The sequence below is a fragment of the Phoca vitulina genome, unplaced genomic scaffold (genome assembly GCF_004348235.1).
Source record: "Phoca vitulina isolate PV1807 unplaced genomic scaffold, GSC_HSeal_1.0 scaffold19, whole genome shotgun sequence".
Lineage (NCBI taxonomy): Eukaryota > Metazoa > Chordata > Mammalia > Carnivora > Phocidae > Phoca > Phoca vitulina.
The window spans coordinates 3,715,889-3,739,638 of NW_022589722.1; the positions used below are offsets into that span (position 1 = coordinate 3,715,889).

Here is a 23,750-nt window from a genome sequence, read left to right on the forward strand (position 1 = left end):
CCTCACCAGACACCAAATCTGCAGGTGCCTTGATCTTGGACTTCTCAGCCTCCAGAATTATGATAAATAAATGTTTGTTGTTTAATACCATCTAGTCTATGGTATCTTGTCATAGCAGCCCAAATGGACTAACACAATTACAGTTATGTTTACACAAAATAAATTGCATTTAGAATGTAGTACTATAAAAAAAAATATTGTCCTGGGGGCACTAGTATCATTTTCTGATGTAACTGTGTTTTCTTTCTTGCCTTGGTTATCAGAAAACTCAAATGTAATACAGTATATGTAGTTTGATATTTGCTTTTTCCTTATTTTATGAGGAAAAGACATGGATATGAACAACATAGCTATACCACTCTTAAGGAAGGGCAAAAAAACAGTAATGGGGAAGAAACCTGGACTATGAGTTTTACTGTCATGACTCTGAAGTTGTTATCACTGGCCCAGAGTGGTCCAGTGTGGCTTTGTAGTAAGCTGGGCCCTGAGGAAAAGAAGTATAATCAGATATTTAACCAGTCTAGTGGAGTGAAGAGAATAGGCTAGAGTCACAGGCACAGATGGTCCCATCCTGCCTTTGTCACTTACAAATTATATGACTACTCAGTGCCTAAGTTTCTCATAATAGCTCCTCTGTTTATTTTTTGTGGGTTGGGGTACAAATGTTTCAATGAGTTATTTCATGTAGTATAGTGCCTGCTACGTAGTAACAACTATTAGTTTTATTGCGCATAAGGAAAGGTAGTTGTGGTAGGCAGAAAAGTGATTCCCCAAGAAGCCCACACCCTGAGCCCTGGAATCTGGGAATACATTAGAGTATATGGCAAAGGGGAATTAAGGTTGCTACTCACCTGACCCTAAAATAGTGAGACTATATGAGGTTATCCAGGGAGATTAATTAATTAATTTGTCACATTTGCTAGGCCACATTGCCCCAATATTTAGTCATACATTATTCTAGATGTTTCTGTAAGGATATTTTTAGTTGGGATTTACACTTAAATTGGTGGACTTTAAGTAAAACAAATTGCTCTCCATAATATGGATGGGCCTCATCCTAAATAGCATAAAAGGCTGACCTTCTCAAGTGAAAAGGAATTTTCCATCAGATTGCCTTCAGACTCCAGTGAGTCTCCAGCTTGCTGGCCTCCTCCATCAGATTTGAGATTTGTCAAGCCTCAAGTCAAATCTTTAAAATAAATCTATATATAAAATATATATTTATACAAAATATGAATATATTAAAAATTATATGTATATCCTCTGTTGTTTCTTTGGAGAATCCTAATACAGATTTTCATACTAAGTGGCTCTATAGGAACAGAATCTTAAAGATGAGTTTTCTGAATTGGTTCTGGGATTTCTGGAATTTGCTGTCTAATCTGACTAAAGACTCTAATGACTATTTTTAGTAGTAAAGAGAGCACTGATCATTCATGGTGTGATATGGCACTAGAAATACACAAAATATCACCATTGTATACTCACAAACACTTGAGAGGCAAGGATCTTGAATTCCTAGCTCACACATCACATAAATGATCTGAAAGCTGCCCTGAAAAGAGATCCATATCTTTCATAGGCACAGGGCTGAGATTTCTGAAAAACAAACACCTAATCTCATCCTGTGAGCCACTGAATTGCAACACAAATTGAAAATCCCAGACTCACAGGTTATTTACTGTTAAAGCGAGGGCATTGATTGGGGAGGAGCATCATCCTGAAAGTTGGAATGGAGAGATGTGGGAAGACCCCCATGAAGCTGGGGACATTTGAGCCCCTACATTCTGATGAGTCTTTGCCAGTAGAATTAACCTCTCCACTCCCAATAGAAATAGCCCCTCCACCCTCATCTGAGATTAACTAAGGCAGTTGCCATGCAAGACAATGCTGATTTCCCTCAGGACTGACCCCCACCACTGCTCTAACTAGACTCAAGTCCCAGCAGGCTACTAAAGGTGAGGTATGAAGTATGACCCATGAGGAAGTACACTGCTCTCCAAAAGAGCTACTTGTGTTTGCTAATTTATACAAACAAAAACCCTGGGACTATGTGTGGGAATGGATATTGAAGATGTGGAATAATAGTCAAAGAAGCATAAAGTTAGATCACAATGAATTTATTGATATGGGCCCACTAAGCAGAGGTTCTACTTTTAATGTCACAGCTCAGGGAATTATAAAGGGCTCCAACAATTTGGTTGGTTGCTTGGTTGCTTGGTTGGATGGCTTAAATATGGACTAAAAGGTGGCCCAGAGTGAGTGAGCTAGAATCTGCCTTGGTTTCCTGTAAAGGAAGTAATTCAAAGGCTTAGGAGATGGAAATGTTAGAGTGGATTTGTTATTTAAGACCTACCTCTCCACCCCGGGAAGTCCAGAGACATCTTTACAGCCTCCCTCCCCCTGCCAATTCATATGCTGAAGTACCTCAGAAGTTGACCTTATATGGAAAGTGGATCCTTATAGAGGTAATCAAGTTAACATGAGGTCATTAGGGTGGTTCCTAATCTGACTCATGTCTTTGTAAAAGAGGAAATTTGAACACACACACACACACACACACACACACACACAGAGGGAAGATGATGTGGAGAGACATGAGAAGTCAAATCTACAAAGCCAAAGAGATAGGCCGAGAACAGATTCTCCCTCACAGTCCTCAGAAGGAACCAAAGCTGCCAACATCTTGATTTCAGACTTACAGCCCCCAGAACTATGAGACAATAAATTTCTGTTGTTTGAGCCACCCAGTTTATGGTGTTTTGTTGTGTTATGTTTTGTTATGACAGCCCTAGCAAATTAATATACTAAGCATTGAATATGTGCTATTTTTGTTAACATTTTATTACTGCTGCATTTTGAAAAGAGTAGAATCATAGTACACCCAACAAATTCATTGAAAGCTTTTGGAAGTGACAGAAAAGCAACTGCCTCCTTCCGGCATCATAAACTTACGCTTAAATGCCTTACTCTTATGTTCAGGAGTCAGCAGGCATAACTTCTTGCTGGCTTATTACATTTTTGGTTGTCCACTTATCTTTGTCATCCTCTATCCTTTCTTATTTGGGGGCTTGTTATCTTCTTCTTTCTGGGTTACTAGTTGACCGCATTTAAGCCATGACTTTTCCCTACCTCACAAATAAAACGTAACCAGGTAGGTTAATGCTACCATCCACTTGGTCCTCTTAGACAAATTTTATCATAATGAAAATGTCCATTTGTTCAGGAATAATATATGTACACATTCAGGAGAATGACATTCAAATCTTCTTTCAGATTTTTCTCATTCCACATTGAGTCTTCAGCAGTTTGCATGCAATAAAGATACACATTGAGAATCTGTACTTTGAGAAAAATATCTTGAATTGCCTTCTTAGGACCATTCCTACTTTACCACTAGATGAACTTTTGGAAGGACACAGATCTGTTAAGTGCAATTATGGATGTTTCCTATCAGCCTCCATTTATACAGCTTTTTGACTCAGCTCTTTTCTAACATCCTGCTCAAATCTATCTCACCAAGATATTTTGCTGGCACAGTTTTCATTTCTGACCACTCTATTTGTGAAAACAAAATGACTATATCCCCATGTTCTTGAAAGTGGGTAGACAGAGCACCATTAGAAGCTAGAAACTAGGACCTGCTACTCCACAAGCTGGAATCACATCTATAAAATGTTTTAAAAATAAAATATTTCTAAACTTACACTCTGATGAACCCCTCCATAAATATTGAACAAGAGGTGAGTAATAACCACAAGATGTGTGTAAATATAAAGACAAGGTGTCACAAAGTCTTAGTGAAATTCTGAGCTTTAATAAACTCAGAAGTATAAATGCTACAAACTTACAAAAACAGCATTTGAAAGGTTAATCACATATATTGCTATCATACTGGTCTTTGAGTTTGAAGAATAAATTCTCAATTTTAAGTTCTTGTTTCAGTCACTCTGCAGATGGAATTTTTTTTAAATTAGTTAAAAATTTATTATTCTAAACAAATGCAAAAGAAAATGGAAATAAGATTTCAAATGATGTCTCTCAATTATAAGCATTTATACTTCTAGAGTTACTTAAAGCCTTAAAATCTCCCAATACTTTTCAGACATCACATTGTTAACTCACTTTTTTTTCCTTTTACAAATCCTTTTCTTTAATATGATCATATAATTTTTCTGTTCTTGGTAAGAAAATATTTATTTTTCAGCTTTGAATCTCACACATCTCAGCAGATAGATTTTGTAGTTGCCAATTAAAAGACATTGTTCAGCACTCCCCTGCATAATAAACCAATATGTTTTGTCTTTTTACAACACATCAAAGTGTATTTCTATTGGAATTCCTCTAACATACTCATCACCAAACTGTAACCCTGAGACTTCATTGAATTTGTTTGCACTTTATCTGTTATTATCACTGAGGGCCCAGCTTAAAATCTAGGTAAAGAAAGAAAATGTGAGGTTTCTTCTGTAGAGAATATTGCAAAACAGAGATCAAAGACACAATTTCATTTCTCAATCTGTGCAATCTAACTTAGCTTACAATTAAAGAATGATTTTAAATTGTCAAACTTTTAAATTTTATTAAATGTTTGTAGCAATGCATCGAATGAATTCCAGACCTATATAAATACACAGGCAGCTGTTTGTAATTTGCATTTTTATCAGTTTTGAAAGAGCACAATGTACTTCCTGCATCTTATTTTCAGAATTTGCATTTTGTCATCTTTGGCTACCCAGTATATAGTATGGAGTACTTGAATATCTCATTCTTTGAATTTTCATTTTTTGATTGTAAATCAGATGATATCTGGCACAGAATTTTCTCTTTTCTCATTTTTCTCTTCTCTCAACCTCCAGATTTACTTGCTCCCATTTCTTCTTGGCTCTAATAATAAAACACACAAAATACTTCAACTATTTTCTTTTTTGGCATTTTTCAAGATACCAACGTTCTGCATTTCTTTGGCTAATTACTTACCATACATCTAAAGGCAAAACAAAACCTAAGCTTATTGTTTAATTCATATATTTTCCAAAATGCTATTCAAACTAATTCCATTTCTTTCCAAAGCTTACTGTGTTTTGAATTTGGATGGAGGGATGAAAAGAGATGGAAATAATACTACATATAAGGCTGTACCTTGGTGCACCCAGAATGAACAGAATGAATGTTCCATCCTACAGAGACAGGCACCTCCAGTCACACCAGCTATATCCTTATCAGAAAGGACATGTGGCCCCCAGGGAAGGCTGACATCTCTAATCGCCTTCAGCTCCTTTCGTTGGTTCCCACATATTCTCCTCTCCTGCTGCATTATCCTCATAGCATCAGACAACATTTTCCCAAAAGCCTCCTCTCGCCCATTTACACGTCTACGGCCTTGGCTCTGAGATATTCCTTAGCGGAATAGACTAGCGGCAGCTTGTGCTTTCTGCCTCCTCTCTCCAGCAGTCCATCTGTCCCCTGGGAAATGCTGAAATCGCGCCTCTGTGCCCTAGCACGAAATGGAGGGGGGAGGAAACACAAGCTAATCTTTCTCTAGTCTGATGATGACAGCAACAGTTGGAAAGGATAGGAATTTAGGGGTTACAAATTTCCCAGTCAAAAGCTCAGGTAAGTAAGAAAACGATTTTTATAATTCTATTTAATTTCTTGACTCTAAGTCCCCATTCTGCCTGATGTAGAAAACTTATCTAGTCCTTTGCACATAGACTTAGTCCAATGCAGTGATTTCTTAGTTATTTCACATTTGTATTTCAACCACATTCAGATTTGAAATTCTTTCTTGGGACTTTTTTTTCCCCTCCCTCTCCCATCTCCCTGCTGCTTATCCTAATTTCTAGGGTTGGTACAGGGAAGAATGATCGTTGCTTTGTGACAGCTAGGAAGAGAATATTATCTCAACAATCATGGGTCTCCACAAGGCCTGGGTCCGGTGCTGGTGAATGGTGGCCCAGACAACATAGCATAAGGTTTCTCAAACTTTAATGGGCATCTTAATCACCTGGGGGACTTGTTAATATGCAGATTTTAATTCAGTAGGTCTGCTATGAAGATTCCACATTTCTAACAAACTCCCAGGTGATGTCGTTACTGGTTGCCCTCAGACAGTACTTCAAGTCCCAAGTAACAAGTGGATGATTTGGGTTATAATCGGCTCCCTGGCAGAGCAATCTTTTGAGATTCTAGTTGAGTCCTCCCCTCCAATAGGACCGAACCACAAAGGCCATCTTTCTAATGCTATGCTTGCAGCCCCAGCCAGGAGACTTTGTGTAGACCCGTTGGCCCTTTCCCAGGAACTCATTCTCACTTGAAACTCACGAGAATATGTGATGCCCTCCCAAGCAAATTTGGGGCTTGGGAACCCCAAGAGACTTTCTCCAGCCCTCTCTCATGTTAGACATGGCTTGCTCCCCCCACTCCCACCAATACATGGCACTGCTAAATTCTCTCCAAAGCTTTTCTCCCTTGGCTGTATCTGGGAAGTGCAATGCAGATCCTCCTTATGCTCAGAGTTTTATAAACCTCAAAGGGAAATCCATCACTGACTTTCTACCCCTAGGCCCTGGCATAGCTGGAGGTGATAAGAGAAGAGCAGAAGGGGACTGGAATGGAGTAAGTGGCCCCACACTCTCTCTGGTCTCTTGCTGCCTCTGCATGCCCTCCTCCTTGCTCTATAGATTGAACAAAAAAGTGCTTTTATAAGCTCACATCCCCTGTCACATTCCCTTTCCTGTGCCATACGTGGATGGTACATGTTTCATGCTCTGAAGTGACCCCTTCTTCCCCCAAATCCTTCTGTAATTCATGTCTGACTACCTGGGATGAGAAAGGAGGAGGCTGCTGGGATACAAGAGCAGTCACCAGGAGAGGGGCAGGGATGAGGAGTGCATCTTTAAATATTCCAGATAATATCACACCCACAAGGAAAGCACAGGAGAAAAAGATGCAGCTCAACAATTGTAGTTTTAGCCAGGATTTCTACCAACTTTTCATCTCCTTCCCCCCAAAATTAAGTGCAATCACATGTGAAAACCCAAAGTAAGCTCAGAGAAAATATAGTCAAGGAAATAGCACGGCAGCAGAGTTCTCTTAGAGTACCATATGATTTGGAAAGAAATGGGAGAAAAAAGAAAAGCAACTGACTTCACAGTTAAAGTCAAGAGTTTTGAGAAATACCACTTAAGATCTCAGTTTTTGTTTTTAGAAAGTGGACAGTTTCTAATCTGGATGTCTTTGGGTTCGTTCTGGGAAGTTCTTATATAAAAGTTTATGGATTTCAGATGATTCTGAAAGTTCTAGGCTAAAGATGTAAGTAGGAACTCCTTATTTAGAACTTTTTCTGAAAGATTCATTTTTCTGGAGTAACTGAAACCATTGTATCCTGTGTGGTTTTCCAAACCTGCTGTGCCAGCCCCAGGATAAGCTTGGAGAAGACATCAAGCTTTTTAGCAAAAGAACCACCTGAGGTCAGGTCTGCTTCAAACCTCTACCCTGGGGAGGTTCCCTGGATTCCCATACTCTCCCAGAGAACAGAGCACAACAAGGGGGACACCATAGTCACTCAGAGCCTCCTGGCCTGGAAACTTCATCTTAGGGGCCCTGTTAGTCTGCACCAGCCAATATCTGTCCATGGTGGATATAGTAGGGCTTTAATATTTTGTGTCAAAATATGGTTTTATATATTTGCTTTGTAGTTCAACAAAGAATTAATTTTAACATATAATTGGTGCAACTGTTGCTTGTCTCTAAGGATAGAAGTATATCAAAAGATTTCTGATGACATAAAAATAGGCAAAGGAGAGCACAATAAAACAAAGTAAAATTAAATTGCTAGTAGACAAGATATCTACTGAACTCCAAGTAATTGTGTTCATAAAGCATGAAAATTTCCTAAATTTTTCTAAAATATGTTTCCTGACCTTGAAACTTAAAAACTTATCATTTGTTTTTAGAATGATACATTAAAATTACTAGTAAATATTTACCTGTATATATCTTTTCAGTTTTTGAATATGTTTTTGAAAAAGGAATTCTTTTTCGCCAGGCTGAACCATTATATGATGTTGACATATATTTATCTGAGAAAAAAGAAGACAGGAATTAAATATTTTATAACTTCAAAATCATATTCCAAGAGTGTCTTAAAGTTATAAATATCTCAGAGATGAAGCTGTTCTTCTAAGTAATTTATTTTAGCATTTCAAAACTAAGGCATCAGGGACCCAAGTGAGTTTATTAAGACCATTTATGATGGGGTGCCTGGGTGGCTCAGTTGGGTAAGCATCTGCCTTGAGCTCAGGTCATGACCTCAGGGTCCTGGGATGGAGCCCTGTGTCAAGCTCCCTGCTCAGCAGGGAGTCTGCTTGTCTCCCTCTACCTCTGTCCCTCCCGCCTGCTCGTACTCTCTCTCAAAGAAATAAAATCTTTAAAAAAAAAGACCATTTATGTTATCAGTGAACATGGATGGTTATGCACCTCTTAACTGGCTGTCTAGTTCTTCAAATAAGGCTCTCTCCCATGAGGCTAAGCTACGGGAGAGTATGATATCTGGATGTGATCAAAATACTTCATTGCCTTGCTTTACAATCCAATTCTGCTAATGCTTGTAGAAGAAAGAAAGAAAAAGAAGAAAAGACCTAGAAGGCACCACCAATTCCCTTTACCTTCCGTGAGGTGACTCCCATGATGGCAGGGAATACTTGACCGTAGTGAATGTGCTGTCCCAGGAAACCAAAGCCTTGATATACTGACTTGGTTCTTTAATATCTACTTTCCTCTGACAACTTTATATTTGAACTATTATCTAACAATGTTGTGTTTATGTTTTTAAGTATTACTATGCAGCTACGGTTCTCAAAGCATGGCTCATAATAATACTAAGAATTTACTTGCTTTTTTCCTTGTTAACATTTGCACTAATGGCACAAAAGCAATAGTGAGCATTACTGTGACCACCTTAGCACAAATCCAGACAACCATTCACTCTCAGTAAAATAATAATAAAATAATAATAATAATAAATAAGACGGTTTCACCCAAGAATATCCTTATTTTTGTATATAAACCCATATATCATTTTATTCTAAAACAAATAGAAGAAATACAATTTAAAGAAAGCTAACTTCTATTTAAATTATAAAAGAAAGGACCTAAGAGAGACATTGAATTTTTACTTATGTTTCAGAAAGTATAGAATATTCAGAACCCCACTAACTAGACTGGGAACACAAGAAAATACACGCATGAAATTAGAGGGAATTAAGTTGCCTCGTGTTAAGTTGAGAGAGCTGAAACCCAACTTCAAAAAAACAAAATTCATCCAAGACAGGAAGAAAAGATGTAGTTCCCTCCTCCCTGGTGGCCTTGTACTTAATGACATATACTAGGACTTTGCCTATTACATGATGAAATGATTTAGGAGCAATCTGTGCATGGTGGGAGAGATGAGAGGTTGCCAAAAATATTGTAGTTAACCCCCAAACTAACCCTTTCGGAAAGTAATCATGAAGGCTTAAAGAAAAGCCAAGGCACTAGCCTGAAAGTGATGATTGAACAATGCGGTTATTGGAAGAAGAAAATGTCAGCCATTTGAAAACAATCCTCAAGAGTGAAATAAAGCTATCCAGGGGGGAACAAAGTGCAGTGCTATGAGACAAAACTCTAGTGAGGTTCAATGTCTAGTCGTCTGTACCCAACACATTTTCTAACATATCCTTTAAACCATGTGCATTCCTGCTCATGGGAGAAATCCTCTCACCAGTTTTCTAAGATGTCCTGGTGTGGTGATGGCCTGGAAACAGAAAAGGGGGGCGGGTGGCGATGAAGATTAGTTGGACCATCACGCAATTCCATGGGGATGCAAACCATGGACATGAGTAAATCACATACCAAAAGAGCTTTACCTGGACAGAGGCTGAATTTGGGTTCCTTGTTAACATTGACTTTATTGTAGGACCCATTTGTGGGCCTGCTGCGGGGGGGTGCACTCAGTGAGACGGTCCTGATAGCATCTCTCTGAACGTGGATATAGGATGTGTTCTCAGCATTTCTGTTTTTATTATTGCGATGGTAAGACATTTTATTTTTAGGATTTGGGGCCTGTACTGCTGTAAAGGAAAGGGGGAAGGTAGTGAGGGATAAAACAAACTGGTATCATACCCATAAATAACATACTGCAGGTTAAATGTTTGATAGCGCTATGGAAGGCAATGTGTGCAAAAAGAACTAAATTTATAGGAGTTGGGTTGACATCTAAAATAGCATGTTACACAACAGCAATTTGCTTTTCAGATAGGAAATACTAATTTATATTTGATTTCTTAATTCTGTTTCAAATTATAATTTAGAAATATCAAATATGAAGATACTTTACCTCTCCGCATTCCTGGGCCAGGAAAATTCTTTGGTTCATCATAAATCCATTTTCTTTTTTTCACACCTTTAAAGTGAGGCTTCCTCACTGGCTGGACATCATTCACTTGAAGAAGATACAAATTTTTACAGTTTTTTAAGAGATGCTTTCATCTGAAAATTACTGTAGGTGATAATTACATATCTGTGCATTCACATGTCAAGCAAGAGAAAAAAATAAATGCACTACTCTGATACTTTACTTTCTAGAACAAAGGGTGACTTATTTCTTAAAGTACCCCCCGCCCCCCAAAAAAAAACTATCCTGGAAATTGATTGATGAGAAAATTTTCAATATATAGCATTCCTCAGGGAAGAAATGCTCTTCCCCAAAGGAATGTGTAAATTGTTTAAAAGACTATAAAATTACATTCCAAATATAACTATATATCTCATTATGTTATTTTTAAGTAGTTTTAGAATTGTTATTTTGAACATAAATCTACTTCTTAAGAAATTAGATTAATATAAAATACTTTTAGTGAATATTACTTTATTCTTTTAAGTTTTAAGAATTTGGGTGTGTAGTTAGTTTGGAGAAACAAGACTAAGTAGTCAGAATTTCTAAGTGCTAAGATCACTAAATTCACTTTTTACTGGCATATTTTTACATTGAAAAATTTATATACAAGCTCAATTTTCTAGGAATTTCTAAGGGACATTTCTCCAGAGAATCTTAAAACAATTTAGTAGACAGGGGAATTCTTTGTTATTTCTCATGTGTGGAGATCCTGAACATTGACACATAACTACTGCACAGAGAAAATGAACAAGTTCACTATGTAGATTACATTAGCTCTCTCTAGTGGACTAATAAATCTGTCTTTGCCCTAGCTCTCCAGTTCAGCTTAAGCGTGAAGTTTGAATTCTGATTCACCACCTCCTCTCCAAACATCATGCTCTACCCTTACTCTCAAGCCCCCACTCCTAGGATTTGGAAACCATATTTTTAACAAATGTCACTAAACTGAGCTGCTTAGGAGTAAACCATCATGGTTTCCTTCAATGTCTGGCTGGGATCCAAGAACATCATAGGGCCTCAGGAAATGAAATAAGGGAAAGAAGGAAGGAAGGAAACAGAAAGGAAGATTCATGAGTCTTAATTGTGTAAGAGAAGTAGCTCAGAATACTGAATGGCCTGGAAAAGCCGAATCATGAAAAATAATCCAAAACATAGTAAAAACCTGTCAATGTATCTCACTATAGGTTAAATTTAAAATGCTATACTAATGAATCTTCCGAGAAGGTAGTGTATCATTAATTTTAATACCTAAATTAAACTAGTGGGAATGTATATAATTTACTAGGACCTACATCACAATTCTTTGTCAGAGTTAGTAGAAGAATATTGTTTTTAATTCTTAATCCTGAATAATTTTCAAACCATCTTTTTTTCTTTCTTTTTAAAAATTCTATTTCAAATAAGCAAAACAAATCCACGATAAGACAAATATATCTAAGGCCAAAAAGTGATAGAGCTAATGTCTCACTTGAAGAGGGGTCCTCTCTGCACTTCATACTGATATTCTCAGTAGCATTTAATACATGCGTTGTAGGTACTAGTCGGGTAGTTAGGGAACGCTTTGGATGAGGACTGTCCTTGTTATCTTTTAAAGCAAATTAAGAAAATAAAATGTCAATATTAGTAAAAGAAGCTTTCAGTTGGTATTTCACTTTTCAAACATTATATGATGGGCATACCTCTTTAAAATATACATATGTATATTAATTTTTATAATTCATCACCGAAATTCCCTAATCACTACAATGAGTCCCCAAAATTTGTCACTAACAAAACATTAAAAATCCAATGTACAGATATTATCTTCAATATACAAATTATGTATTTGTGGCAATATTTTTAATACCATCATATAAAAGAATCAGAAGTTTATTAATTTTAAATCAAGTGTGCTTATTTAAATTAAGGTTCCAGAAATAATTTAAATATAACAACTTTCATGTGTTCTATGCTTTGGAGCAGGACTGCCCCAAAGAGCTTTATACAATGATGGAAATAGTCTCAGCTTGTACTGTAGGAAATGATAACCACTAGTCACATGTGGGTATTGAGCTTGAAACATGGCTAATGCAAGTGAAGAGCTGAATTTTTTTAGTTTTATTTCATTTTAGTTTAAATTTAAACAGCCAAATGTGAATTGTAGCAACTGTTATTAGTGTAGTTAGAATTCTTTTTTTTGTTTTTTGTTTTTTGGGTTTTTTTTGATAGAGAGGAAAAGAGACTTCCATGTCATTTCCCATTGATCATAAGTGCCTTAACCTATTCTTAAGAACATTTATTTAATGGGGGGGGGGGCAACAGTAGATGAAATTAGTTGATATTTGGATAGAGAATACGTAAAGCTCTCTAATTACAGGACAGCTATACCTTTAGTCTGTGACTGAAAGAGCCTGCCTAGCAGAGAGGTACCACGTGGGGGATTCTATGCATGGTGTAAGGGGAATATAAAACTATAAAGGATGGATTTTATTATCATATCTCTTGATTATTCACAGACTAGTAATAATCATAAAATGAGGAGGTCATAGACGTCATGAGATTAATACTCTTCACAGTGTTCACAAACAAAGCTTTCTAAGAAAATTCAATCACACTGAGTATTTGAAGTTGGAAAAAGAAACTGAAGGACTTGGTTTTACTATTTAACAGAACCAGTAACAGTAGAGCTAGCAAGACTCCTAGAAATTACATAGTCCAACAGGCCAATATTTTAGATAAGGAAACTGAAGCTAAAAGAGATGGTCTCATGGTCAAACAATGAGGGACAGACCAGGACTGAAACCTTAGAGTTTCTGACTCCTATTCACTGTATTTAATGTATATTTTTATTTACTATTTACGCCTCTTCTATTGGTCTCTACAAGTGTCAAGCTTTGTATTTAACACATCTATCCAAATTATGAATGGATTAAAATTATAGGCTGGTTCATTACCTTTACTATTTGAACATTTTGACATGGTGATTTCCTTCTCTTCTTTTAAAGCTTCATTTTCATCTACTCCAAGAAATATGATCCTCTGTGGACCGTAACAGTCACCTCCTATGACAATACCTTACGGTCAGTGGCCATAGTGGCAGAACGTTGTACAAAACTATCTTCCAACACAAGATTATCTTTTTCTACAGTATACCTTTTCCCCAGTTTTATTTAAACACTTCTCAGTGATAATCACCCACATCTCTACACATATCACGTATGTTTAGATTAATACATGTAAATATATGTACATGAATATATAGTATGTACACTTGCATAGAGATAATTGCAAAAAAATTCACATAGTCAACACAATTAATTTTCCTTTAACATATATAAATCTTTACTTCTACCCTTTACCATCCTTTAGAGTTACTCAGAGTAAATATAATTTATCTTCAATATAACATCTTCAGATATATGAGAGCAATTTTTATGCTCCTTAGAGCTCTTCTATTTTCCAAGATAAATATCCATAATTGCTTTAAATATTACTTATATACTTAATTTCCAGATTCTTCACCATACAAGTTACCCTTTCATAACGTAAAATATTTGTTTCAAGTAACCTTCTTTTAAAATGACACACCCATGTGGACTACCATTACAGAAATCAGTGGAGCTACTGTAATAATAGTTGATATTTGTAGAGCATTTTTCTATGTGGCAGACACTACTGAGTACTTTAAATGACTTACCACATTTAATTATCTTCCTATGCTACTCCTAATAATTCAATGTGAGTTTACCTGAGCTATTTGGTACTTGACACCCATTACTGAATCATATTTAAACCTTGTGGCCAACAAAAAACACTTATTTTTTTCTTTGCAATTGGTATCATGTCAAGTCTTTCCCAACTTGAAGAAAATCTACCATTAATGTCTTGAACTTAAATGCAAGAATTTTTGTGTATCACAGTTTGAGTTTACCTTGTTAAATTTGGCTCCTTGATCCAGCATATTAACTTCCAGTCATCTGTAAATTCTATAAACATGTCTCCATTCATCCATTCAATTGTTTAAACATAAAATCATTTATTCTACAAATATTCACAGAGTGCACGTCTTGTGTTAGACATTCTCCTATAGGGATTCATCTACAGCAACTGATTATATACAATTCCAGGCCTCAAGTTCCTTACCCAAAGCCAACAATAAAAATCTCAAGAAGATTTTGAAAAGACGAAATTAGTTATGAGAGAGGAAATTCAGACTCATTTATTATATGGTAATACATTCAGAATCAAACAGTAATAACTTAACTCACCTCCATTTTCAAAAGCAGCAATGTCAGTCCTTGGTTTCCTATCCAATGATGCTTTTATCTCACCTTGCCTTTCAAATAGGCTAAATTTTGTTGGAACTGTAAGACCATCCCCTAAAAAATTAAGAAAAAATTAGAAAAGGAAAAAGAAAAAAAAAATCACCCCAGGAACCATAGGCACTTACATAAGTCTACAGTAGAATTCATAATGATAGTAAAAAGTCTAAAAGTTAATGCAAGTATTGTTTGCATAGTGATATGATAAACAATAAATTTATAAATATATGAATTTTAAGCAAATTTTATGATTGTCAAGAAAATAACAAGCAGGTTTGTTTTCCTATGTGGATTATTTATTAAACGGCAATTTAAAAATTTAAACAATCTAACATTATTTTGTATGTATATTTAACTTATTTGATGTGTTCTTCATATAATGAATTTTGTAATATTTCTTTTGATTATATCTACTTATCATGAACAAACTGAGTGAAAAGTATTAGAGTCTACCACTGACAAATGGTAATTATACTGTGATAATTAAATAATTCTTAGTGCTTTTCTTATACATCTCTAGAATAAACTATTAAAAGCAGAATAAGAGAGACATGATAATCTTATGCACCATATGATTCTGGATTGGATTCTAAATCAGGAAAAAAGTTCATTTGGCTATAAAGGACATTGATGGTACAGCTGGTGAAATTTATTTTAAAAATTCTGTAAATGATATGGTATCAGTGGTAATTTCCTGATTTTGATATTTATACCAAAGTTATGTAAGAGTTATATAGGGGCATCATATCTGCAGCTTACTCTTGCACGAATGGTTTAGAAAAAAATCACAATGTGTATATTTAGAGAAAGAAAGAGTGAAAAATCAAATGTGTAAAATACTAACATTTGGGGAAATCTGGTGAAGGCTATTCATGAATTACCTGAAATTATTTAAAAATAAAAGGCTTTTGAAACCATAATATAAAGTGAAAGTACATGTAATTATCTTTCTAATCTACCCTTTTTATATTCATTGCTAACTTGGTTTCTTTTCTCCTTGTCTAGGTAATGCGGGCAATGTGCCCTTCTCTAGATGGGGTGCCCACCTATCAGCTGTCTTGACAATCATTCTAACATCTAATGGTATGTTGCTGCCACCTACCGCCATATGTTTAAATAGTTTGCCCCGTATGTACTTGAACAGCAAGTATTTTACTCTCGATCCTCTACTTTATCCTACCCTCATCTCGATGTTGGGAGATTTTCCCAACTATCATTTTTTATTTTTAGGGAGAGGAAAGGATTCAAATCTTCTACTGCAGCAAAACTTTTCATCTCATCCTAGTGGCAAGACAACTATATAAACTCATGGCATCCATGGATTTTCTCTGAGTTTCTGGTTTTATATCCAGAAAATAATGTTCTTATCTTGCCTTCAAGGGCAAAATGTTTACCAACATTAAAATAAGATTCACCAAAACATAAGACTCATGAAAGGCCCAGCCTTGGAATAATCCACCTGCACTGCTTCTGAAATTGCCTGGTACACAAAAGGCACTCATTCAATGAACAAATGTATCCTTGTTCTGCCACTCATGTCATTCTGTGATCTCCCTTTTGTCCTTGTAGGGCTAGGTTGTTCTTTCTACTCACAGAGAAAAATATGCACCTATTTCACAGGGAGATTTCTTTGCAAAGAAAAATGAATGGTAAAAGCAAGTTATTTACAGAATTACTGCATCGGGGGAGCAGTGTCGCCAGGCGCTTATGAAGCCTATTCAGTCTGTAGCTCCGCTGGGAAAGCATAATTACATTAATAGCAGCTTTTCATATTAAATATAGGTCATCTGATAAAAGCACTTCCTCCTCACTCTCAATTCTGATGTATTATTTATCATTTAACTCTAGTGTAAATCTTACTAAATAATTCACAGCCTATCACATCAAGTATCTCTTATACATCACCTTGAAATGCTGCCTTTTCATTCCTTACCTTCTTGCAATTCACTGCCATTTTCCAAAGGCTTTTCTAACTCTTTGTCTGCTGTAGAGGCTATGCTTTTTGATGATGAAATATCTGGAGGAGTATGAAATCTGTAGTATTCACCTAATCTCCCATTAGAAAAGTAGGGGTTAGTATATTTGTCACATCAAGCATTAGAAAATCCACAGATGTATGATTTCTTACCAGATTTATAACACATCTCCTTTATTGCTCTTTTTTCTTCAATTTCTTCAGGAGTCTTTGTCCATAAACTAGAAGCATCTATAGGATATTTTTTTTTTAATTAAATTGTCGGAAGTCAAATAATATGAAAATATATAATAAATCAGAATGAAAAATCCCAGACATTGTTCTCATGGATTTTTTTTTAATTTTTAAAATCAATAATTTGCATAATGATAAATGTCTCGAATTGCTATATTTCATGTATTAGAAAAATCAGTTTAAGCAACTGTACATATTTAAATGAGATCTATCTCCCAGCCATTATACAACAAAAACCCTCCAATCCAAATGATCATAAGCATGTATAGACATAGAACAAATTAGAACATAATGAATTGAATATATTAATAAAATTCAAGCTATTTTCTTACTGAAATCTGCCTAAACATAACATATTACCTTATAAACCTCTCACAGTTAAAAAATATGTAAAAAAAATGGTACAGTTTTTGAATGTGCATTGTAAATCTGAGAAAAGCCTTACTAACCATTTTGTTCATCTCCTTCCTCCTCTTCTTCCTCAAAGTTAGTTTTTAAAACTAAAGGATGGTGAATGGGTCGTGATATATTCTCCTGAGGTTTCAGGGGTTCCTGACTCTGGGTCAGGGGTGGAATTCCTTCCTGAGTTTCTTTCTGTGGTGTGATATCTACAGAGGAAATGCAAAATTTCAGTCTTTTTAAGATATATATTATGTGCATCTTCAGTGATCAACAGTGTCCTCCTAATTTACTGCATATTTTATTAAAAGGTGTCTCATCTTATTTCTGGAAAGTTTATTTAAACTAGTAAAAAATATCAACATTTTGTCTGTAAGGTGCAGAAAATATGCTAATTCATAGATTTTATAGGAATTATGACCATGACTTGGTATATCACAATTTAGGTATAAATGCGAAGTGACCATAGTATTACTGTATTCTTACATTGATTGTATCTGTGGAATAAGAATAACTTAATCAATTTATAATAAATTAACAAAGACAACTTCAAATAAGGCATAGCTTATAATGGCAGAGTATATATGCCAAAAGAGGAAAAAATCCAATGGTTCTAGTTTTCTGTGGCTGCATGATTACTTGGAAGTGAGAAAGAATGATACTTTCAGATTTCTGTTTTGGCTGCACATTGGTCAGACTGTCCAAAGTTCTAGGTCACATTTAAATGTCCTGTAACTTTCAAAACTAGCAAGCAATTAATAGAAAAAGTTAACACATGAATCTTCTATTATGACTAATTCAATCCCCTTTGTTTTCTAAGTGAGTAGTTATCAAATTTGGCTAATTATCAGAATCAACTAAAGAAATTATTCAAAACAGGGGCACCTGGTGGCGTAAGTTAAGCATCTGCCTCCGGCTCAGGTCTTGATCCCCAAGTCCTGGGATCGAGCCCTGTGTTGGGCTCCCTGCTGAGGGAGCTTCTCCCTTTCTTCTCTTCTCCCTCTTTCTCTGCCCCTACCCCCCCCCCCCGCCGCTACCCCCCACCTTGTGCTCTTACTCTTTCTCAAATAAATAAATAAAATCTTAAAAAAAAAAAAAGAAATTCAAAACATCTTTTGGGTCTCTGATTTCTGAACTTCTGATTTAGCAGATCTAGATTAAACCCTGAAAATCTAATTCCATTTTTTAAAAGTCTCAGGTAATTATGAAATCAGCCCCATTTGGAAACCACTGCCCCAAATGAATTATCATCCAACTAGGGTCCTGGGTTATAGGAAATCTTTAGGTGTGCCATCCCAATAATTTGAAACCAATGAATCCTATTCCAGATCCTCAATTTCCACATTTATTTTTCCGCTAAAATTGGTTAGCCTAAGAACAGGCTTGAGTTCACAATAGTCTTCTCTCCACTTTATAAGATAAAGGCCTACCCTTCACTCATGCCAGAATTTACTATAGCACACTGGCCAAAAGAGAAATCCTCCTTTATTGATTAACCAAACTACCCCAAACCCATAGGGCTTTATCCATTACCTTAATTTATACACATTTCTACCAGGAGAAAATCATGATGTGGTAGGCAGAATAATGGCCTCCTAAGGATGTCCATGTCCTAATCACTGGAACCTAAGTATGTATTAGGTTATATGGGAAAGAAGATTTAAGGCTGCAGGTGGAATTAAGGCATAATCACCTGACCTTAAAATTGGCAGACTGTTTGTTCTGAATTATCCAGGTGGGCCCAAGGTAATCAAAAAGGTCTTTACAAATGGAAGAGAGATGCAGAGAAAGAGAGCCAGGAAAGAGATGTGACAATGGAAGCTATGTCAAGTGATGCAATGTCAGGAGGACTTGACTTTGATTGCTGATTTTGAAGATGGAGGAAGGAGGATATGAACTATGGAATACAGAAAGCCTCTAGAAACTGGAAAAGGCAAGGGAACAGATTCTCTCCCAGAGTCTTCAGAAGAAATGCTGCCTTGGAGACAACTTAATTTCAATCCAGAGATGTCTGCATGGAATTTCTAAACTACAGAACTACAAGAATGACAAATGAGTTGCTGAAGCCACTTGGTTGCTGGTAATTTGTTACAACAGTAACAGAAAATGAATACACAAGGTATTAGAAAAAGTGCTATTGGGGTCCATGTTGGAACATTCTAAATTCAAATGCATAGTAGAGTATGGTAGTAGTTAAGAATTTTTGTTGAAAAATTTTGCTTCTTCCACTTCTGGACTATTGTTAAAGAATATATAACTCTCAAAGGGAAAGTCTCTTGACATCATGGAAGGAGAGCGCTAGTAAAAGCTCTAAAGGAAAAACATGGCTTTAAATAAAGCTTTTTAGCTATTCTCAATATATATTCCCAAGACTTGTCATTAGTTGCAAAGAGAAGCTTCACTGAACATTCAAAAGAGTAAATTTTAGAGTCACATTTTTAGAAGTTTCATTGAGATGTAATTCATACACCATACAATTTACCCATATGAATATATAATTCAGTAGTTTTTAGTATTTTCACAGAGTTGTACAACCATTGCCATAATCAATTTTAGGATATTTGATCACTCCAAAGAAGAAACCCATTCCCATTAGCAGTTACTCCTCATGTCTTCCAAACACCCCTAGTCCTACACAATCACTAATATTCTTTGTTTCTATGGATTTGCCTATTCTAGATACTTCATATAAGTGGAATCATACAATATGTGTGTGGTCTTTTGTACATGTCATCTTCCACTTACCATAGGGTTTTCAAGGTTTAGCCATGCTGTCACCTGTAACAATTCTGCATTCCTTTTTTATCCAAATAATATTCCACTGTACAGATATACCAAATTTATCCACTCATCAGAGGATGGACACAGGTTTCTACTCTCTATTTCATTAATTTCTGCTTTAATCTTTATTATTTTCTTCCTTCTGTTTGTTTTAGGTTTACTTTGCTCTTTTTCCAGTGTCTTAAAGTATAAAATTAGGTTATTAATTTGAGACCATATTTTTAAATATAGGCATTACAACTATAAGGTTTCTTCTGGGTACTATTTTACTTGCATCCCATGAGTTTTAGTATGCTTTTTCTTCATTTTCATTCATCTCAAAGCATTGGCTAATTTTCCTTGTAATTTCTTGGTTGTTTATAGGTGTGTTATTTAATTTTTACATATTTGTGAATTTCCCATTATTTTTTCTCTTATCGATTTCTAATTCCATTATGTTTGGAGAACATACATTGTATGATTTCTATAATTCCAAATTTATTAAAGCTTGTTTTATGGCCTAATATATACTTTATCCTGGAGACTGTTCCATTTGCTCTTGAGAAATAAGTGTATTTTCCTATTGTTGCAAGGAACATTCTATAGATGTCTGTTTGGTCGTGTTGTTTTCTAGTTGTTCAAGTCTTCTATTCTTTGTTGTTTATAATTGTTTGCATAGTATATCTTTTTTCATTCTTTTACTTTCAACTTGTTTGTGTATTTAAATCTAAAGTATGTCTCCTATAGATAATATATAGTTGAATCCTTATTTTTAATATGGCAGTGTCTGCCTTTTTATTGTATTTTAATCTAATCATATTCAATGTTATTATTGATATAGTTGGATTTTTATCTGTCATTTTACTTCCTGGTTTTTTGTTGTTGTTGTTCCTCTATTCTTCTACTGCTTTCTTTTGCAGTAAGCAGATATTTTTTAGTATTTTTAAATTATTTTTATGATTTTTCCATATTTTTAAAGGTATCTTCTTGGGAGTTGCTCTAGGGCTTTCCATATAGTTCCTAACTTTTCAAAATATACTTCAGATTTATACTATTTAAGTCCAGCTAGAGATAAAAAGGTTATTCCTATATAGTTCTATTCCTTCTTCCACCCCCTCCCAATTTGTGCTGTTGTTGTTATATCTATATGTGTTACAAACCCAAAAATACATTGTTATATTACTTTGTTTAATTTTGTATTTTTTAAAGGAGCTGAGAGAAGGAAGAGAAAATATGTATCTATAGGGTTTGTTATATTAACCTTCTTATTTATCATTTCTGATTCTTCTATTCATTTATTCCTATGGATTTGAGTCACCACCTGGTATCATTTCCTTACCATAATATAGGTTTGCTCCCACCTGCCTCCTTTATGCTCTTATTGCCAAATATATTACATTTCTAAATGTTATAGGCTCAAAAATACAATTATATACATATGCAAATATATATATTTTTTTCTTTCAGTACTTTGAATATGTCCTCCTACTGCCTTCTGGATTACAATGTGTCTGAGAAATCAGCTCTTAATCTTACTGAGGTTCCTTTATATGTGACAAATCATGTTTATCTTGTTATTTCCAAAATTTACTTTTTGTTTTTGGCATTTAACCCTTTAACTATGATATGTCTGGATGCAGATATCCTTGGGCTTATTCTACTTAGAATTTGTTGAGTTTCTTGAATATGTAGATTAATATTTCTCATCAAATTTAGGGAGTTTTCAACCATTATTTCTGTTTTCTCTCTTTTTCAGACTGTATAATCTCTACTGATCATCTTTAAGTTTGCTGATTCTTTCTTCTCTCTAATATTTATTCAGTTCAATTCATAGTTTGTATCTATTTGTTGATATTCTCTATTTATTGAGACACTGTCATTATACCTACCTTAATATCTTTAAGCATGGTTTTCTGTAGGTCTTTGAACATATTATTACTGCTTAAATTATGTTTGCTAACTCTAAAATCTGAGCTCTCTCAAGGCATTTTGTTGACTACATTTATTTCTTGTGTATGGGTTACACTTTCTTGCTTCTTTGCGTGTCTCATAAATTCCTACCCAGTCTTTTTTGTTGTTGTTTTGGTTTTGGTTTTGGTTTTGGTTTTGGTTTTACTGGACAGTTTGGACAATGTGTTGTAGCAACTCTGGATCTTGATTTCTTACCCCCAGCCCCAGGATTTGTTGTTTGATTTTTAATGTTTTAATGACTTGGTTGAACTATTTTAACATAATCTATTTTCTCCCACAGTGTACAGCACCTGATGTCACTGCTTGGAGGATGCAGCCTTGATAAACCCAGAGTCATCCATGGATGACAGTGGTTTTATCAGGACTCTCTTTGTCTCTTTCCCTGGTTTCTCTGTTAAGCTCTCTACCTCTGTTGGTTTCACTCCCAGCTGTCAGACTCCATTACTTGCTGGTTGATTGCTCTATTGTTTCCATCAGTGCACTGGGGCAGTAAACTGCTTCACCATGCGATTCAATTAAGTTCTGATCCCTTTGCAGAGGTAGTCTCTGAGGCCAATCTTTCAAGTTTCTTCCAATCTTGGGAGAGCTGTTCTCAACTATTCCCCTGGTTGTCTTTGGTCAACTCTTATCTGGTTTACACTTTAGCTTGTTGCTCTCATAGAGCTATCAGTCTCTTCATCATTGCTTACCCCCAAACTCTCCACTGTTTTCCAGAATGCCCTAATAAACTTCCTCAGACTCTGTTCTGTTCCAGATAAATTCCGTTCTCTTTTAGAGAGTTTCAGAATTCTCTGCCGCTAGAGCTTATGTCTCCTGCTTGAGCAAAAACCTCAATGCCACTACTGGGAACAAGGACAGTCACTCACTTCTCTGGAATGACACCCCTGCTTTATAAGCAGGCACTGGGCAGGGGTGTTAGCCTCCGATATTTATGGTTTGCCCTTTCTGGCAATTGGGCAAGTGGGGGCTTGTTATTCTCTGCCTGCTACTTCTGTAGTAGAACTTCTGCCCTATGAGTGGGGCTGGATGGAAGACCCAGACTTCTTCGCCTCTCTTGCCTGAAAAATAGAGCTCTTTCAACATGAAGCTGGAAGTGGGGGAGTATGAGAAATGCTAGCAGCCTGCTTCTCCCAGGAAGATACCATAGTCCTCAGCAGGAAGCTGGAGGTAGAGTGCACCCTGTGTTCTTGGTTGAACCCACATAGAGTAGAACTTCTGCCACACTGAACTGGGGGGTGGGTAGTGACTCAAATACCACAGACTTGCTGTTCTGATATTTAATAGATGTATCTTTCTTTCTTTTCTGTTTTTTTCTTTCTTTCTTTCTTTCTTCTTTTCTCTTTTTCTTTCTTAGTGTGAGAGAGAGAGAGAGAGCAAGCACATGCACAAGTCCGGGGGAGGGGGGACAGAAGGAGAGAGAGAGAGAAAATCTTAAGTAGGCTCTATGCATAGTGCAGAGCCAGATATGGGGCTTAATTTCATGACCCTGAGATCATGACCCGAATGGAAATCAAGAGTTGGATGCTTAACTGACTGAGCCACCCAGGTGCCCCTAATAGATTTTCTTGAATAAATACTTGCTGTATGCCCTTAGGACAATTTCCAGACACTTTACTTTGTGTTTAATATATAATTTTCATCAACTATTGTTGCTTCACTGAGGAGCAGATCT

At 35.8% G+C, this 23,750-nt stretch overlaps 1 protein-coding gene across 2 annotated transcripts in view; it reads right to left on the reverse strand.

Moving 5' to 3' along the window:
- Window positions 1–4,685: 4,685 nt before the first annotated feature.
- Window positions 4,686–23,750, reverse strand: part of CUNH12orf50 (chromosome unknown C12orf50 homolog) — a 31,796-nt gene continuing 12,731 nt past the window's right edge. The window contains exons 3-12 of one of the 2 annotated variants that reach the window (XM_032416132.1): window positions 17,398–17,556; window positions 16,868–16,945; window positions 16,673–16,786; window positions 14,686–14,796; window positions 13,372–13,479; window positions 11,907–12,023; window positions 10,379–10,483; window positions 9,909–10,112; window positions 7,992–8,084; window positions 4,686–4,887 (exon numbers count right to left, since the gene is read on the reverse strand). In XM_032416132.1, coding sequence (XP_032272023.1) covers window positions 4,862–4,887; window positions 7,992–8,084; window positions 9,909–10,112; window positions 10,379–10,483; window positions 11,907–12,023; window positions 13,372–13,479; window positions 14,686–14,796; window positions 16,673–16,786; window positions 16,868–16,945; window positions 17,398–17,556 — 1,115 coding nt within the window. In that variant the 3' untranslated portion in view covers window positions 4,686–4,861. The remainder of the gene's footprint in view (window positions 4,888–7,991; window positions 8,085–9,908; window positions 10,113–10,378; window positions 10,484–11,906; window positions 12,024–13,371; window positions 13,480–14,685; window positions 14,797–16,672; window positions 16,787–16,867; window positions 16,946–17,397; window positions 17,557–23,750) is intronic. The other variant, XM_032416133.1, reaches the window with a different exon arrangement.